The 19392-nt window shown below is 35.2% G+C and overlaps 1 protein-coding gene across 1 annotated transcript in view; it reads left to right on the forward strand.

Moving 5' to 3' along the window:
* AKR1D1 (aldo-keto reductase family 1 member D1) overlaps positions 1-19392 on the forward strand; it is a 42143-nt gene that overhangs the window by 20354 nt on the left and 2397 nt on the right. Inside the window, exons 4-8 of the mRNA XM_027574069.1 lie at positions 335-412; positions 4151-4273; positions 9721-9830; positions 10813-10978; positions 18720-18802. Coding sequence (XP_027429870.1) covers positions 335-412; positions 4151-4273; positions 9721-9830; positions 10813-10978; positions 18720-18802 — 560 coding nt within the window. The remainder of the gene's footprint in view (positions 1-334; positions 413-4150; positions 4274-9720; positions 9831-10812; positions 10979-18719; positions 18803-19392) is intronic.

The raw sequence follows: 19392 nt of genomic DNA on the forward strand, positions 1-19392 counted from the left end.
CTAGAAAAACAGAGTTAGGGCAAAGTACAGACTCCTGTGAGTTTTGTCTCTAAGTATGGCTGGGGTCGGGGTGGGGGGTGTTGAACAGATTCCTTTCACTATGAGAGAACTTCGTGGTTTAAGAACAATAATAATTTGTCAGTAAATAAAGGAAAATGAATGCCAGGGTGAGATAATGAGACTAATGTGTCATATTTATTATATGTAAATATATAAATAATTAAAAATTGAATTGCTTTCCCAGGGCCAGGGTATATGTCATAATGACAACTCAAATTCCATAATTTTAATTCCCAGATATAAATAAAATAAGTTATGTTCATTTTTTTTGTAGCCTGGAGATGAAATCTATCCTAAAGATGAGAATGGCAAATGGTTATATCACAAGTCAAATCTGTGTGCCACTTGGGAGGTAAGTTTAAATGGGCCTCTTTTCTTGAAGGCTGTATTTTTAAACTGTTTTTCCTGTTCAATTTATGGAGAGATGCGGCCCTTACTCCTAATGGAAAGGTATTTCGAAACAGGTATTTTTAACCATAAGCAAAGATGTGTAAAATTCCGCCTTCTCTGCACTGAAAAATTCTTGATTTTGTTTTGATGGAAAAGAAGAATGCCTAAGGAGAGAGAAGTGTAGAAAGAAAAAGAAAGGAAATAAATTCTAATGTAACTGTAAATAAAAATATATAAATGTGATAAATTCACAGATTTTTGGAGTTTCTCAAATTGAATTTATAAAAATCATTACTATGATGTTTAAAAGAAACAAAATGATACATGAAAAACTGAAACAATAATTCTGGTTCCAATTTTGAGCAAGCTGTTGGCTCCTTCCCCAAGATCATAAGATTAGGGAAACGATGGGGAAGTAATGAGAAAACCTGTATGGATTCATGCTGGGGGTGAGGGGTACAGATATCTTGAACTGGTTTCTTTATGAGGTAATATGGCAGCTTTTACCTAGAGTAGAAGGCGGCCCAATAAGCTATAAGAGGATAACATAGGAGAGGACCTTAGAGTTCTTTTGGCTTTTTCTTCTCTCCTGCTATATAGCCTTGGAACAAATATTGTCTGCTCCACACATGCAGAAATATAAGACTCATGTTCAGATGTCTTTAGGAATCAAATCAGAGTAGCACTGAAATCCTGCACTTGTGAGAGGCTGAGAAAAACATGAGTTACTATCTGACCTCTGGCAGTTGTTCCCCTCCCTCTCTCATTCCAAACTCCAGAGGCTGGGAAATTACACTCTAACAAGTACCTCTTTCTAATGGACATCCCCCTTGTAGTTATAGCTGATTATCTGAATTGTGGAGTTGTTTTGAGGGGTGAGGAGGCATTGATTGGGTTTTCTGATGCCTGGGGCTCTCCACTCAAGAGATCATACACTCATTCCTGACCTCATTGTAGATGACTAGGTTTGGAGTCTGGGGTTCCTTTCCAAGGGACTGCCCTATAGCATAGCCTGTATCCCCAGGGAAAAAAAATGTGTTAACAACCCCAAATTACAAGGCATTTATTTTACAAAGAAACATCGTATCTTAATTAGAGATCCAAGCATAAACAGAACAGAAGACCAAGAATTTTTAACTTTTTTAGCCAATTAATAGATTCAAGGAGATAAGGTGTTAGTGATATGAAACAAGAACAAGAATACATTTTTTAAAAAACAAGCAAAAATAATAATTAGAAAAATGTAAAACAGTGCAATCAATGGCGATAAAAATAGAATGGATATAGACAAAGAAAAAATTATCAGACTGAAAGATCAGGATGAGCAACCCCACCACCCAATATGAAGAAGGAAAGGACAAGAAAATTGTTTAAATATGAAAGAAAAGCTAAGAGATGTAAAGGATAAAATTAGAATTTCTAGTATTCATACAATAGGAGTCTCGGAAAAAAAAAGAAAAAGAGGTAATATTTGAAGAAAAAAAAAGATAAAGGGCATGGATTACCAAAGAGAAAAGAAAACCCTTATCTAGATACATTACAGTGAAATTTCAGAATATTAAACATACAGAGAAAATGTTAAAACTTCCTGAGTATAGCAAACAAGACAATAAAGAAAAAAAATTGAAGAAACAATAAGAAATCGAGGAAAAGACAGGAAAAAAAGAGGGAAAATGAATAGATGAGAAAAATAGAAAACAAAGAGCAAGACAAGAGATTTAAACTCAGTTATATTAATAATCACAATGTATGTAGTCTAAACAACTCAGTTAAAAGGCAGAGGTTATGAGAATATATAAAAAGCAAAACCCCACTATATATATTAAAGAAATCCATTTTAAATAAAAAGAAACAAATGGCTAGAAGTAAAAGGTTAAGAAAAAAAAGTAAAAGGATAAAAAAGATATACTAGGCTGATGGTAATCAAAAGAAAGCTGGAGTAGCTATTTTAATATCAGCAAAGATTTCAGAGCAAAATTTTATAATAATGAAGAGATCAATCCTAAACATCTATGCACTTAATAACGGAACTCCAAAATACATGAAGCTTAAATGAAGAGAACTGAAAAGAGAAAGAGAATAATCTAAAATTACAGTCAAAGATTTCAGAACCTCTCTCTCAATAATTGAGATAAGTAGATGGAAATCTATAGAAGAGATATGAACATTATCAACCAGCTTGACCTAATTGACATTTATAGATACTTCACAAACTATAACAAAACGCTATTTTTCAAGGGCACGTAGAACATTTAACAAAATAGTCCATTGCCTGAGACATGAAAAAAAATCTCAATACATTTAATAATATTCTTTATGCAAAGTCTGTCTGATAAAATTAGAATTAAATTTGGTCAATAACAAAAATCAATCTGATAAACCATCAAATATTTGGAAACTAAAAAGCACACATGTAAATAACACATAGGACAAGAAATAAAAATTGTATTTATATATAAAGTATATGTTAGCAACACACAATTGGAAATTAAATTTTTTTAAATGATACTAAGTGTTTAGAGATAAATTTAACAAAATCAGTGCAAGACTTAAACAGTAAAAACTATGTGATACATTACTGAGAACAATTTATTTTTAAGTAATCTCTATGCTCAACGTGGGGCTTGCACTCACAACCCCAGGATCAAGAGTTACACGCTCTACCAACTAAGCCGGCCAGGTACCACTACTGAGAGCGATTTTTCAAACTTTAAATAAGTTGAGAGATATATCATGTTCTTTGATAGAAAGACTGAATACATCAAGTTGTTATTTTTCCCCAAACTGATTGAAAGACTCAATGGAGTCCCAGTCAAAATACCAAAAGAAATTGAAAAGCTGATTCTAAAATTTATAGGGAAGTATAAATAACATGATAAAAGACTCAAATTACCAAGAAAATATACTTATTTTTTTAAAGATTTTATTTATTTATTTGACAGAGAGAGAGAGAGCACAAGCAGGGGGAGCAGCAGAGGGAGAGGGAGAAGCAGGCTCCCCGCTGAGCAGGGATCCTGACGTGGGGCTCGATCCCAGGACCTGGGATCATGACCTGAGCCGAAGGCAGACGCTTAGCCGACTGAGCCACCCAGGCGCCCCGAATATATACCAATTTTAAACACATATGTACCATATAAAATATCTTCAAAATATATAAAGCAAAAGTCAGTAAACTATAAGAAGACATTGATAAAGTCTTCTAATATAGTGGGAAATTTCTGACATAGTCCTTTAAATTATTGAGAAGTCAGGAAAAGCTAGACCTAATTTTGCATATAGTGTGTGTGTGTTTATATATGTTGTACATATATATATATATGTGCATGAGAGAGAGGTACAGAGCAAGAGGAGAGATTTATATCTAATAAAAAGAGATATACATATTCACACATGCCAGACATTTATAAAAATGGATCAGGTACCATGCTATAAAGCAAATCTCAACAGATTTCAAGAAATAAGATCACTCTTAAGGGACTGGTATACATTGTGAAAATGCTAGGGGAAGATATGCTGTATAGTATTTCCCACACTAATTCAATTCTAGAATTCCTGCCTCTCTCACTTTTTTTTTTCTTCACAGAACGCTTATTAATATACCCAAGGACTTTCCTTCTTAAAGATTCATAGTCACCCTCACAAACATTATCATTTGTTTTGAGGCTTTTTTTTTTTAAACCCCTTGACCTTTCCTCAACAGGCTTTAGAAGCTTGCAAAGACGCTGGCTTGGTGAAATCTCTCGGAGTATCCAATTTTAACCGCAGGCAGCTAGAGCTCATCTTGAACAAACCAGGACTCAAATATAAGCCAGTCAGCAACCAGGTACAGTTTGACGGGAGGTGGGAGGTGAGAGGGGGACTGTGAGGGGAGGGGGAGATTCCAGTATTTACTTAACAGGAGAACCCTGGGCTAGGAGTCAGAAATCTTGTGGTCACTCTACATAGATCTCATCATAAGACCCTGAGAACAAGTCTTGTGACACCTCTCAATTTATGTCTCTTAAAAAAAGATTTGCAAGCTCAAAGCCAAGCAAAAATAATCCAAAAAATTTTTTGAAGAAAAATAATGAGGAGGAACTAGATCTGCCAGATATTAAGATGTACAGAGCACTTAAAATTGTGTAAGATTAGTATGAGAACCAACATACAAATTAATAGCAAATAAGAAATATCTTAAAACAGGCCCAAGTGTAATAAAAACTTAATGTAGAAACAGTAACACAAACTAATGGCAAAGGGATGAATTTTTCAGTAAATAGTGTGGAGGAAACGGCTAGTTATGTAGAAACAAATACAGAAATTTGCCTTGTGTCCTCCTCCTAGTATCTCTTCAACCGGGAGTTAAAGAAAGAGGAAGTCACTTGTGCATACTACAAAACGATTTTAGTTTTCCAGAGCTATAGAGAGAAGATGAAGCCATGAGGGGCGACTGGGTGGCTCAGTCGGTTAAGCGACTGCCTTCGGCTCCGGTCATGAACCCTGGGGTACCGGAATCGAGTCCCGCGTCGGGCTCCCCGCTCAGCGGGGAGTCCGCTTCTCCCCCTGACCCTCCCCCGCCTCATGCTCTCTCTCTCTCTCATTCTCTCTCTCAAATAAGTAAATAAATAAATAAAATATTTTTTAAAAAAAGAAAATGAAGCCATGGGAAAATTACAAAAGAAACTGACATATTTAATAGCATAAAAGCATTAAATTCTAAAAATATTAGAAACAAAGAGCAAAAAATGGATAATTATAGTTTAAATAGAATAGAAAAGGGGGATCATAGCCTTATGAGTTAAAAGCCTAATAAAAATTAACGAAAAATTCAAAGATAAAACACTAAGGCTCAATAGAAAAGTGAGCAAAAGAATGGTGAACAGAAATTCGAGAAGACAAATTGCAAGACTAGTGAACATATGAAAAATGTTCAACTGCACTAGTAATTACAGAAATTTAAGTATTATTTCGTATTGTATATCAAATTAGCAAAGCTTTCATTTTATTTTTTAATATAATGTTCCATATAAGCAAGTGATAAAGTGCTGGAAAGTACAAATTTGTTCAGCCTTACTGGAAAGCAATTTGGCAATAAGTGTCAAGAGCCTTAAAAGATGTTCACAGTCTTATATTCCTAAGAATGTATCCTTGTGAAAAAAAAATCTGAAAGCCTTTATGTGTGTTTGTCACAGTACTGTTTATAAAGGCCAAAAAAAAAAATGGAAAGGAAACAACACACATATGAAAAATTGGGGGAATATTTAAATAAATTATAAAACTCATGTAATGTAAAATCTTAATAAAAGATTATCTTTTGCTCATTTTTGAGCAAAAGAGCAATGGCCATGATATGAAGGGGAAAAACCAGGATACAAAATGTAATTCAGTATTGATGTGAATATATTATTTTAAAACATGCATAGAAAAAATATTGGAAAGAAATATATCAAAATACTAACTGTGGTTATCTCTGGCTATGAATGACAAGTGAATTTTGTTTTCTTCTTTATGCTTTTCTGTATTTTCCAAATCTTCTGTCATGAGTATATGTTACTTTTATAATCACAACAAAATACTGTTAAATGGGGATGATGATACTCTCTTCACCCTACTTCATAAAACACTAAGAAGCTACATTAAAATAATATTCTTAGGGTAAATATTCACGTATTGGAGTTATGGTTGACTTGTTTGCTTGATTCATTGTTTTTAGTAACTCAAAACTGTCTTGAGTTAATAACAGAAAGAATGAATTATTACCTATCATGACAATAGCCAGCTAAAATAGAAGTGTTGCTATATTTAGAAGTATTACTTCCTAATCGACACCTAAGCCAACACTACTATACCATATGCTCTAGGAGCAGATAGCAACAACCCTTGACTTCCTAACTGATCTCAATCTATCCCTTTATTCCTACTCTAACCTCACCAGCACGTCCCTCTCCTGCACCCCCAACAATAATATTTTGTTATAAAAAGTTAAAATGACACATGTTCCTTCTTACAAATATACAAAAGAGGATGGAGATTTTTGACCTCAGAATGAAAAATGGAATAAGAATTTGACAGTGTGAAAAAAAAAGAATTTGACAGTGTGTCTCCTCATGCCAAGGAGGAAATACCCTGATATGCTGGCACAAGAATCATGAATAGCTTCACAAATGTACCCTGCAAGGGAAACAAGACATGTCGGAAAATCATATCCCAAGCTTGTTCATTTGCTTCATGGTGAATATACCAATATTCTAGAGATGGTACAGATCCAAGTGCAGGTCTACTGGCCACCAGCCATTACCCTGTGCCCTGGGTACCTACCTCTACTCCAGAGACACAAAATGAGCACCTTTCCGTGCCCACATTCAAATAGCTTTCAGGCAAGGAACATGATGACATATTGTGGGCCTTATAGAGGGTGGGCATATTTTATATATAAGGAATACATACCTGAAGACCTTCCAAAATTCAAAATTCACATATTTAAAAACTAATTTTCCCATTAGAATAAATCTAAAGTATAATTTGCAGATTTTTATATTTTTTCATAGACTTTATGAACAAGGGCACTCTATACTCATTCTCAGAGCCTGAGCATTCCAAGCTTCCTTAGTACTCCTACCCATGATGTCTATCTAAACAAATGTGTCTCCAGGCTCCATCCCTGGCTTAATCTCTCTGAAAGCCTTCCTGGTGGGCAATTTGTCATGCAGTGTTTTCCCAGCCTGATTCAAAGGAGTCTGTGGATCTACCTCAGGCTATTTAATCTCACACACCTAATTCTACTAACAAATGAAGGGAGGGAGGTGGGGAGAAAGGAAAGATTTTCAAATTCTTCAGTTTTTCCTAACCCTATTCACTATGGCCTAAATCCCAGGTGTCCTGATTTAGGAATCAATAACTATTTTTTGAGTTTGATTTAATGAAATGAAAATTCGACACCGTTTTTTACAGAAAGACACAGGATGGGGTTAATGTCTTCCTTCACAGATTCTGTCCAACTTAACTTTACCTTGTGAGATTTTGATATCTGAAGTTCTGCACTACCAAATAGTGTTGTAAAAGCCCCAGACATGTCAAGACACTGTCAATGATGTCAATTTTACATAGTAAACAAGAAAAAGTAAAGACTGCCTCTCCACTGGCCCAGTCCCTAGCAAAGAAGGAAGCAAGCGTGCTTAGATATGCTTCTTGGAAATGAGCAAGTTCCTGGGCAATGATGACATCAAGGTACTGTGACAACAGAAACCATCACTACCTTCCACCTTAAACTGAGCATCCAGTGCCAGCATACCAAACAAAGATCATTCACTGGCCTGAAATGACCCCACCAAGCTGCAGTCCTTATAAAACCCCTCCTTGTAACAGTCTGCAGCATCAGTAATGCTTCCTAAGATGCTGACTTGGTCCTCTCTGTATCATTATGTTTTCATTCAACAGTCATTGAGCACCTGCCTTATGCCAGGCACTTTGCTAGGTTCTAGGCGTGCATGCATACGTGGCTAAAGACAGACACAACCCTTCCTCTCGGAGCACTAGCTATCTAGTGGGGAGCACACAATAATCAAACAATCACAAAATCTATTGATAATTAGAAACTGAGATAAATGCTCTGAAAAGAAGGAGTATGGTTCTCTGTGAGTTCATATGCATTTAGATCTTATTAGCTTATCCACTCCCACCCCCAGAATTTCCCTCACTGGTTGTCCCTTTCGTGATATGCCCTGGAATTTTTACCCAACAACTGTCTAAGCAAAGATTTATATTATATTATTTTAAGTTATGGTGTTGAGTTTATATGTTAACTCAAAAGCTTTTGTCGAGCAGATGTTTCTAGTATGTTGCCCAGTGCAACTCTCTGCGTAGTCCTAAATTTCAGTTCATAGATTCAGTTCAGTCACAGATATGTGCATATCTATTTGTTTTATTTCTAATTGTAATAGCCTTTTTACGCATACCTTTTGTCACAAGCCATATGAAGTCCTTTTTCAAAGGGTAGGTTGTAAAACTGTTTGATGTGTATATAAACACGCACATATATACATACGGATATATACATACATACTTCTACATATTTAATAGGCCAGAGACAAGCAACAGCACACCAATCTGATTAGAAAGGAGTCCTTGTGGGAAAATGAAATGTTGTGTTTGGAATGAACAGGAGGGCATTAAAGTAAGGAATTCATAGTTAGTTTCTAAGTAGTGGAATGACGTGATAAAATACATATTTTGGAGAGACTGGTCTACCAATAATAGACAAGATTGGAATTGAAAAAGTAGAGAGCGATGTTGGAAGTTGGAGAGGGTAAAGGAAGGAAACACTAAGAAGTGTGATTCCTGCCTTATTTTAGTCTGTGTGTTACTTTCTAGAATTATTTAAGAAATGTTCCAAGGAGGAGAAATCCCACAAGTGTTTCTTAGGGTAAGGGAACAAGATTATATCAGGGGAAAAAAAGTATGTCAAGTTAGAGAACAGAAAGAAGACCCACCAGGAAGAGGCTCAGTTTACCTTTGCCACTTCATCAGTAGCATATACTTGTGACTTCTAGAAACAAAAGTCATCAAATACTCACTCTTCCAGACAATGAAGATAATAAATATATGTTTCAATTATTTTAATTCAGCCTTGGTTGATTTTAATTTAAAAAGGTAAGAAAAGCATAGGTCAAAAATTACCATAGTGGCTAAGAAGAAACTTTGAGAAGAACTTTGTGACGCGAGTATTTTTAGTGCAGGAACCTTGCCAGTTATAAGAAACTAAAGATGAACGTAGGCCTGCACCGGGTGGTGTAAAGAACTCTTGGCCAAAACGACAAAATTCATCTTTAGATTTCATGTTATACATGCTCTACCCCTTGTGAAATTATTCTTAGATACTTGATAGCTACAGAGAGAGAGCTTCTGCAACATGTCATTTCTATTTACCAAGACTGTAATCTGAACCTTGAGACTGTTTTTTTGTTATAGAAAATTGTATTTGCTGGAATGGTGACTGTAAATAATTAAGTTTGTTCCCTCAAAGTTTTAAACTATGATAACTTTACGAAATTGAATTTGCCCCCCACTTATTTTAGAATTACTCCACAGATGGTGAACTCACTAACCTTGTTTTACTTAATCTCATCAATAAACAATGAAAATTTCCTTGTTAGGAACAATATTTAGCATTTGCCTCATTATCCATAATACTTGTAAATGGGTTTTATTGAAAAACTTTTTAAAAACTGTATAAAAACTGCATTCCCTACAAGGTTTTAATTTTGTGCTCTGCTCTCCAATGCAACCATGTAGGTTGAGTGCCATCCATATTTCACCCAGCCAAAACTCTTGAAATTTTGCCAACAACATGACATTGTCATTATTGCATACAGCCCTTTGGGGACCTCTAGGAATCCAAACTGGTAAGCAATGCTGTATGTCTCTTCAGCAGTGTTTCCTTTGATATAGAGTATGAGACTAATGTGAATTACTTGATTGGCATGACTATATGGCTCTGTGATTTTAAGAAAGTAACTTAATCTTTTTGAGCCATTCTCTATATCTACAAGTTGGAGCTAATGAAACCTTCCTCACACAGGTGGTATAAGAATTGATTATACTGTATGTATAAAATTACCTAACAGTGCCTGAAACATAGGAAATGCTCACTAAATGTTAGTTTAGGTATATTTGACAAAGAGTCTTCATGACCATATCCTGAAAATTTAGAATTTTTTGATCTCTGTATTCACTTCTGCTGTGATGTGTTCCACAGACTTAAGTAGAAACTTTTCTACATAAACATGACTCGAAGAGTTGTGCCTCTGTTTCTTCCACTTTGGTTTTCCTGCCTTACCCTGCATGCCTACTTCCAACTCAGTCCTCTCTCTGAAACCCGCAAAGAAATACTATTTACCCTCTGAAAGAGGCAGCTCTATCAATTTGCCTCTCTTTTTTTTTTAAGATTTTATTTATTTGACAGAGAAAGACACAGCGAGGGGAGTGGGAGAGGGAGAATCAGGCTTCCCTCAGAGCAGGGAGCCTGATGCAGGGCTCCATCCCCGGACCCTGGGATCATGACCTGAGCCGAAGGCAGACACTTAAGGACTGAGCCACCCAGGTGCCCCTTCAATTTGCCTCTCTTGATCTTTTCTTTTTATTTATCCATTTATTCATTTTATTGAAATGTGACTGACATATAAAATCTTGATCTTTTCATGCTAAAAGCAACTCTTCAACACTGAGTGCTCTGCACTCTGAGAAATTGGTTACAGGGGACCTCAAGTGTCCTGGTAGGTGACCAGGTGGATGGGGAGACAGAGGAGAAGGGTGATTGACTAACCATCTGTTCTTATTACCTGAGCTAAATATGATGCAGGTTTTGATTTTTTTTTTTTTTTTAAGGGTGAATGTATCTTCCCCACCTTTGCTAAAGGATGAACTTCTAAACGTACTGGGGAAAAAGTACAAGAAGACAGCAGCTCAAATTGTTTTGCGTTTCAACATCCAGAGAGGAGTGGTTGTTATTCCTAAAAGCTTTAACCCTGAAAGGATCAAAGAAAACTTTCAAGTAAGAGAACTGCTTCTGGAAATGTAAAAAGTAGAGTTGTTTTGTTTGTTTGTTTGTTTGAAGAACTTCCAGTTCAGATTAATAAGAAACTTGTAATGCCTTCATATTTTATTTTATACCTGCTTCCCAACCCACACTCTGTATATCTGAATTTGAGACAGTTCCCAGCATTTTGGGGATTGCCTCACTGCTCATACATAACCTAGCTCCCTTATTTCTTCTGTTTCCTTACCTTACCTAGACTCTTGGCACTGCCTACTCACTTCTCCACCAGAACAGCAGGAATGGAAGGTATAAAAGGTATAAAATTTGAAACTGATAATAGCAAACTTTCTGCCTCCTTAACGTCTCTGGTAAAAGTTAGGAACAAATTTGGAAATTATTGAAGAAGATCATTCGACTTCATGAGTGCTAATTGCCTTTATTTCCTCAATAAATAATCTGTGATCAGCATCATAACTTACAGGTGAGAAGAGGTCACTAGACAAAGGAGTGATTAGTTTACTCTGCTACTACTCAAGGCTAAACTGCTAGGTAAATACAGCCATAGAAAAGTACCATGCAAAATTAATTACTCATCAGTTAATAATCTCAAAAAGTAAGTTGTTTGTCTCAATAATTTTATTTAAGAAAATATGTAAATAAGTAGTTTAATGAGTTTAATAATCTCAAAAAGTAAGTAAATGAGACAGGATTTATCCCCTCAGATAGGAAAATAATCAGAATATTGAATATGTACAAAAACAGGCACTTTCATATACTCCTGTTAGAAACATTAACTGGTATAAGATTTGAAGGAGCAGGATGTCACTTTTCCAGATCCATCAAAATTCAAGCCCACATATCCATTTGACCCAACAATCTTGATACTATATTTACACATACATGCACACATATATGGATATTTACTAGAGCATGATTTATCATTTTTAAAAAAACTTGGAAACAATCTTCAGTAGAATCTTGTAAAACAAATTATAATATATTTGTACAATGAAATATTATATAGCCTTTTAAAATAATGGGGTGAAAATATAAGTACTGCCACAGGAAGATATTCATGATATTAGACAATTTATCTTCAGAGCTTTTTTGCTACCACATGACAGAATGCAACTCAAACTTACCAAAGAGAGACATGATTTATTGGGCCATATAACTGGAACATCCCATGGATAAATCAGGCATGACTGGGCAGGGGTATTCAAATGATTTATAAAAGGACTGAGTTCCCTTCCTCCCTCCACACTCCCCTCTTCCCCCTCAACCTTCTCTGTCTCTACATGGTGGCACAAACAGTCCCTGACAGCTCCAGGCTAATCTATTACTCATACTCAGTGAAGATGATCACAGGTAAAGGCTTCTGCGAGGATCTCTATCAATCCCTGATTGTCCCTTTGTGGGTCATGCACCACTCCCACATTAATCACCGTATCCAGTAAGATACTTTGATTGGCCCCCTGGGCTACAACCGTATTCCTGTGCTGGAAATGAATTCATGTGACAAACAGCGCTCCTAGATGGTGGAAGATAAGTTCATAAGAGGAAAGAGCGGATTCTGTTATTAGCAAAAAGAGGAAAGATTGATAAACAGTTATACCACTACGGACAGCATTTTAACATTTAACAAAATACCTCTTACTAAAAGGGGTTGACACTGTTTTCAGCCATCTTAAAAGAATAAGCTGTCTAGACAGCTAATGTGTTAGTTCATCAAAAATTAAGACAAGTTTTGATGCACCTGAAACAAATATTTTCATGCATTCAAAATTTTACTGTTCAGAAAATGAGAGTGGTTACTAGTGGTCTGTGCAATGGAAGGTTAAAGCCTTTGGACTTTATGTTATTTAGTGAATCACAACTTTGTAGTAAAGGTACAATCTCCTAAATCATTCTCCTAAAAATTTTATCACAACTCTTTCTGTTATAGTCATATAGTCAGTATATTTCCATAGTCCTGATAATAAGGAAATGGAGTTCAGAGGTTCACATACCACAAGAAAATATGAAAGAGATAAAAATCTATAAGGAAAATGACAGTGGAAATCACAGCTAATTTCCACTCTATAGGGTTTAGACTTGCCCTGTAGCCACAAATTTTGCTGGGTATTAAAACCAAGAATTGACAAAATAGAAAATTATTTTCTTTTAGAACTAAGGTAAAGTAAACCTTTAAAAGTATTTTAAAAGAATGGGGAATGTCCACAAAACATAAAGGGTAAAGGGAAAATTAAATATGTTTACAATAAAGGAAAAAAAAGTCATAGAAATAAAAATCATGTAACAAAAAGTTAAATCGTAAATTAAAAACAAAAGCTATATAAAATTCAAGGTAAGAATGAAGAAAATTAAAAAGCAGGATATTTTTAACATTAAAACAACAAAAAATCAAATTTTACCACTCACTATCTGCCTTGTTGCCATCATCCACTGACCCCCATTCCTTGAAGGTTACTCACTTTCCCTCTTTCCAAAACTCTCCCCGTCACAATTCTTAGTGAATTCAACATACATATGGATAGTCCTTCCAATAACCTGGCCTGATAGTTCTTTAACCTCTTCTCCCACAATGATCTTGTCCTATATATTTCATCCACTATTCCCATTATTATTCCTTGGAAACTGCAGTTATTAATACCTAATAACCCTTTCATACCCCTCAAAAATTCCCCTCTCTCTCCTGCGTTATCTCTCCACTACATAACTCCCATCAACATACAAAAATGCTGTAACCTCCAGTCTTAAAAGGTAAAATCCAATCTAGACGTTCTTCTCCAGCTATTATCCAGTTCTTTCTTTCTGTTTACAACAGACCCTTAAAAGAGAATTCTGTTCTCACTACCTCCAAGTCCCTTTCCCCCACTCTCCTTTAAACCCATTGAAACTGAGGTTGCACCCTGACACAGCTCTTGTCAAGTTCACCAATGACCTCCACCTTGCTAGAGCCAATAATCACTTCTCTGTCCTTGTTCTAGTAGATCTTCCAACAGCATTGAATACGGTTAACACTTTCTCTTTCTTGAAATCTTTACTATAAGAGAAGCAGATTGGGGCAGTGGGGGCAGAATATCAGGTACTCAGCTATGAGTAAGTGAATAACTTAGGATAATTTGTGTCATAAAAAAATGAAAATCAATCCACATAAAATAAAGAAAAACATTGCATAGAAAGAATGGAGGGAGGGAGGAAGAATGTGGAAGTTTACCTTAAAATTAAAACCGAGGTCTTGATCTCAGGGTCATGAATTCAAGCCCTATATTGGGCTCTATGCTGGGTGTGGAGCCTACTTAAAAAAAAAAAAAATTAGAAAATTATGAAATAATTTTAGTTATTTTATAGTCAACAAAATTTAGGTTACGATTGTATATGTGTACTAAATCTTAGAAGAAACTTAAAAATATGCTTGACAAAATTGCATGATAACAGAATGTGACGTTCTCTACTTCAGAAAGGTTTTTGCTAAGGGATCATAAAAAGAATAATGCTGGTAAAATTTCACAGAACTTCATCTGAAGATTATAAATCCTTTGATTTTTTTTCAAATCACACTCTTGATACATCTACTGAAGTAGACTTTAACTGCATCAGATTCCATCTGAAAAACATTTTGCCTATAATTGAAGCAAACCAAGATCACTTTCATTGACTTCATGAAATCCTGCATCTTTGGCAAGATTTACAACTTCACTTTACATTATATATTCACTGGAGTCAGAAAATGAATCACCAATACTTAAAAAGTGGACCTAATGTTAAGCAAAAAGAAAGTTTGAGTAAGGATTTATTTTATAAGTGATTGGTCATTCATGACTGTTTCCATGTAATGCAAAGTTTTGATTCACAATCTCATAAACTCAATATTTGAATAATAATCAAAGAAAAGCACTCCCTGAAAAGAGCACTTGGACACAACCCATGGGGGAATGATTAGGTAAATAGTGTTACAGCTATACTATGAATGCAGTGATTAAATTAAAGTCAGTATTTTGTCAGAAAAGATCACCAAGACATATTCTATGAATGAAAGAAAGTTGCAGAATAATAAAAATACGATACAATTGTTGCATTTTGTTCTTGGTGTGTTGGATGTTTGGAAGGAATGTTTGGGAAGAAGAATAGGATTGGAGTGGTGGGTAACAAGAGGGCCTTTCATTTATTATTCTGTGCAAGTCCATAGACTTCTGTAGTGTTTTAATTCTCACAAAAAAGCATATATTTATGTATCACTTATATAATTAAAATTTATAAATATAAATTACTAAAATAAAAGTTAAGGGATTACAAGTTAAAACAATACAGTAAAAGATCATTATAGATAAACCAAGTGCTAAAAATGTAAATAAGCTAAAATAAAATATTGAAATGTTAATAAAGGACAATTATAAAACCAGAGTATAAAATGTACAAGCTAAGAAAAAATAATGAAAATGTAATAGATTTAAAAGGTAGAAAACATATTAAAAATGATGAGAGAAATGATTAAGAGAATAAAACAAAGCAAATTAAAAGTTAAAAAAATGCATAAGCAAATTTAGAGACTAGGGAATATTTTTAAAAACAAGTGCACAAAGGCCATAGTCCAAAATCAGAGGTTTAGCTTCTCATCCAGAAACAATAAAAAATTCTTCACTCTTGGAATTTTAGGTGTCCTGAACATATGTTGTTGCAGTGCATTTGGAATGTCCTGCAAGAAAGCCCTAGCAGGAGTGTCTCAAAGACAAAGAGCAGAACAGAAGAACCCCAATTCTGCATGGGGATGTGGCCCCCCAGCACCAGCCCAACTTCTCTCACATTTGCAGATATTCATAATTTTATTTTTTGATTTATTTTTATTTTTAATTAATTTATTTATTTAAATTCAATTAACCAACATATAGTACATCATTAATATTCATAAATTTTTGACATAAAAATCTTTTATGTGTATATCACTAATAATGGAGCTTCAACATAAATGAAGAACTAAAAGGAAATATCTGACAGAACTGAAAGAAACTAACAATTATTTTTTGTATCAATTTTTTATTGACATTCTAGTTAGTTAACATATGGTGTAATATTGGTTTCAGGAGTAGAATTTAGGGATTCATCACTCATAACACCCAGGGTTCATTACAACAAGTGCCCTCCTTAATGCCCATCACCCATTTAGCCCATCCCCCACCCACCTCCCCTCCAACAACCCTCAGTTTGTTCTCTATGGTAAAGAGTCTCTTATGGTTTACTTCCCTCTCTCTTTTTCTTTTCCATCCCCTATACTCATCTATTTTGTTTCTTAAATTCCACATATGAGTAAGTCATTTGGTATTTGTCTTTCTCTGACTTATTTCGCTTAGCATAATACTCTCTAGCTCCATACACGTTATAGCAAAAGGAGAGATTCATTGTTTCTTATGGCTGAGTAATATTCCATTGTATGTATATATACCACATCTTTTTTTTCCCATTCATCAGTTGATGGACATTTGGGCTCCTTCCGTATCTTGGCTATTGTTGATAATGCTGCTCTAAACATCAGGATGCATGTATCCCTTCAAATCAGTATTTTTGTATCCTTTAGGTAAGTATCTAGCAGTGTAATTGCTGGATCATAGGGTAATTCTATTTTTAAATTTTTGAGGAACCTCCACACTGTTTTCCAGTGGCTGCACTAGCATTCCCACCAACAGTGTAGGAGGGTTCCCCTTTCTCCACGTCCTCGCCAACACCTGTTGTTTCCTGACTTGTTAATTTTAGCTATTCTGACTGGTGTGACATGGTATCACATTGTGGTTTTGATTTGTATTTCCCTGCTGATGAGTGATGTTGAGCGTCTTTTCATGTGACAGTTGGCCATCTGTATGTCTTCTTTGGAAAAATGTCTGTTCTTGTCTTCTGCCCATTTTTTAACTGGGGATTATTTGTTTAGGTGTTGAGGCCTTTATATATTTTGGATACTAACCATTTATCAGATATGTCATTTGCACATATCTTCTCCCATTTTATAGGCTGCCTTTTAGTTACATTGATTGTTTCCTTCAATGTGCAGAAGTTTTTATCTTGATAAAGTTCCAATAGTTCATTTTTGCTTTTGTTTCCCTTGCCTCTGACAACATATCTAGAAAGAAGTTGCTATGGCCAATGTCAGAAAGGTTACTGCCTGTGTTCTAAGATTTTGATGGTTTCCTGTCTCACACTTAGGTCTTTCATCCATTTTGAATTTATTTTGTGTATGGTGTAAAAAAGTGGTCCAACAAAACACCATTTGTTGAAGAGATGATCTTTTTTCATTGGATATTCTTTCCTGCTTTGTTGAAGATTAGTTGACCGTATAGTTGTGGGCTCATTTCTGCGTTTCATTGATCTATGTGTCTGTTTTTGTGCCAGTACCATACTGTTTTGATCACTATAGTTTTGTAATATATCTTGAATTCCTGAATTGTGATGCCCTCAGCTTTGCTTTTCTTTTTCAGGTTTGCTTTGGCTATTCAGGATCTTTTTTTTTTTTTTTAATTTGGGGTCTTTTGTGTTTCCATACAAATTTAAGTATTATTTGTTCTAGTTCTGTGGAAAATTATATATTAATAGGGATTGCATGGAATGTATAGATTGCTTTGGGTGGATTAAACATTTTAATAATACTTGTTCTTCCAATCCATGAGCACAGAATGTTTTTCCATTTCTTTGTGTCATCCTCAATTTCTTTCTTACGTGTTCTCCAGTTTTCAGACTACAGATCTTTTCCCTCTCTGGTTAGGTTTATTCCTAGGTATCTTATGGTTTTGGGTGCAATTGTAAATGGGATTGATTCCTTGATTTCTCTTTCTGCTGCTTCATTATTGGTGTATAAAAATGCAACAGATTTCTGGGGCGCCTGAATGGCTCAGTTGGTTAACCGCCTGACTCTTAGTTTTGGCTTAGGTCGTGATCTCAGGGTCATGAGATCAAGCTGGCCTTAGGCTCCTCACTCAGCACAGTCTACTTGTCCTTCTCCCTCTGTTCCTCACCCCCACTCACGCTCTCTCTCTCAAATAAATAAAATCTTAAAAATAAAATAAAATCAAAAGAAAAAAGAAATATAACAGATTTCTGTACATTGATTTTGTATCCTGTGACTTTGCTGAATTCATGTATCAGTTCTAGCAATTTTTTGGTGGAGTCTTTTGGGTTTTCTACATAGAGTATCATGTTGTCTGCAAACGGTGAAAATTTGATCTCTTCCTTGCCAGTCTGGGTGCCTTTTATTTCCTTTTGTTATCTGATTGCTGAAGCTAGGACTTCCACTACTATGTTAAATAACAATGGTGAGAGTGGACATCCCTGTCTTTTTCCTGACTGTAGAGGAAAAGCTCTCAGTTTTTCCTCATTGAAGATGATACATTAGCTGTGGGTTTTTTGTATATGGCCTTTATGATATTGAGGTATGTTCCCTCTATCCCTATTTTGTTGAGGGTTTTTATCAAGAAAGGATGCTGTACTTTGTCAAATGCTTTTTCTGCATCTATTGAAAGGATCATATGGTTCTTATCCTTTCTTTTATTAATGTGGTACATCACATCGATTGATTTGTGAATATTGAACTACCCTTGCAGCCCAGGAATAAATCCCACTTGGTCATGGTGAATAATTCTTTTAAACATGTTCATAAAAAAAAAGAATGCTCATAAATTTTTAAAGGGTTCCTGCTGCTGGTCCCGTTCCCTGATCCCAGGCTTGACCCATTTTCTACCTTCAATAATGTCTTTTATTTCTGTTATTTCAGATCTTTGACTTTTCTCTCACTGGAGAAGAAATGAAGGACATTGAGGCCTTGAATAAAAATGTCCGCTTTGTGGAGATGCTCATGTGAGTATGGGGGGACCATTCACCAAGTACTGCCCAGGGGTATTGGATTATCCTAGGGCCATAGAAATCACAAGGGTAAAGGCCAGTAGGCAGCATGTTCTGAGTATTAAACAGGTCTGGGTAAATTACATTTACTCCAGGAACTTCCTATAAGCTACAGTTTTATTAAAAATATTTCTGGCATTTATGACATCTCATGACTTAGGTTAGAGAATGGCCGGCTAAATACCTGATGAGAATTAAGTCATAGTGTATATATGTTAATACAACAGCAACACAAATATTCTAACCTATTTATTTTTTCCTAAAAGTCAAAGTGATGCACAATTTAGAGCAAAGTTATTAACAAAAAAGAAAGAGACATGGGAACATAGTAGAAAGAATACCACATTAGAAGCTAAGAACCTAGGGCTATAGGCAAATGCTTACCTGTAAGATTGTGGAGCTTCTAACTTCACCTATTAGCTGACTTCCCACAAGCAAAATTCCTTACACTCCTTCAAAATGTTGCTAAATTTGGCTAATCAATTGAAGTAGCCCTTTATTCTCTAAATAGTATAGGGCCTTTAAAATAACAAAAGACTACAGTT

The sequence above is a fragment of the Zalophus californianus genome, chromosome 12, assembly GCF_009762305.2.
Source record: "Zalophus californianus isolate mZalCal1 chromosome 12, mZalCal1.pri.v2, whole genome shotgun sequence".
Lineage (NCBI taxonomy): Eukaryota > Metazoa > Chordata > Mammalia > Carnivora > Otariidae > Zalophus > Zalophus californianus.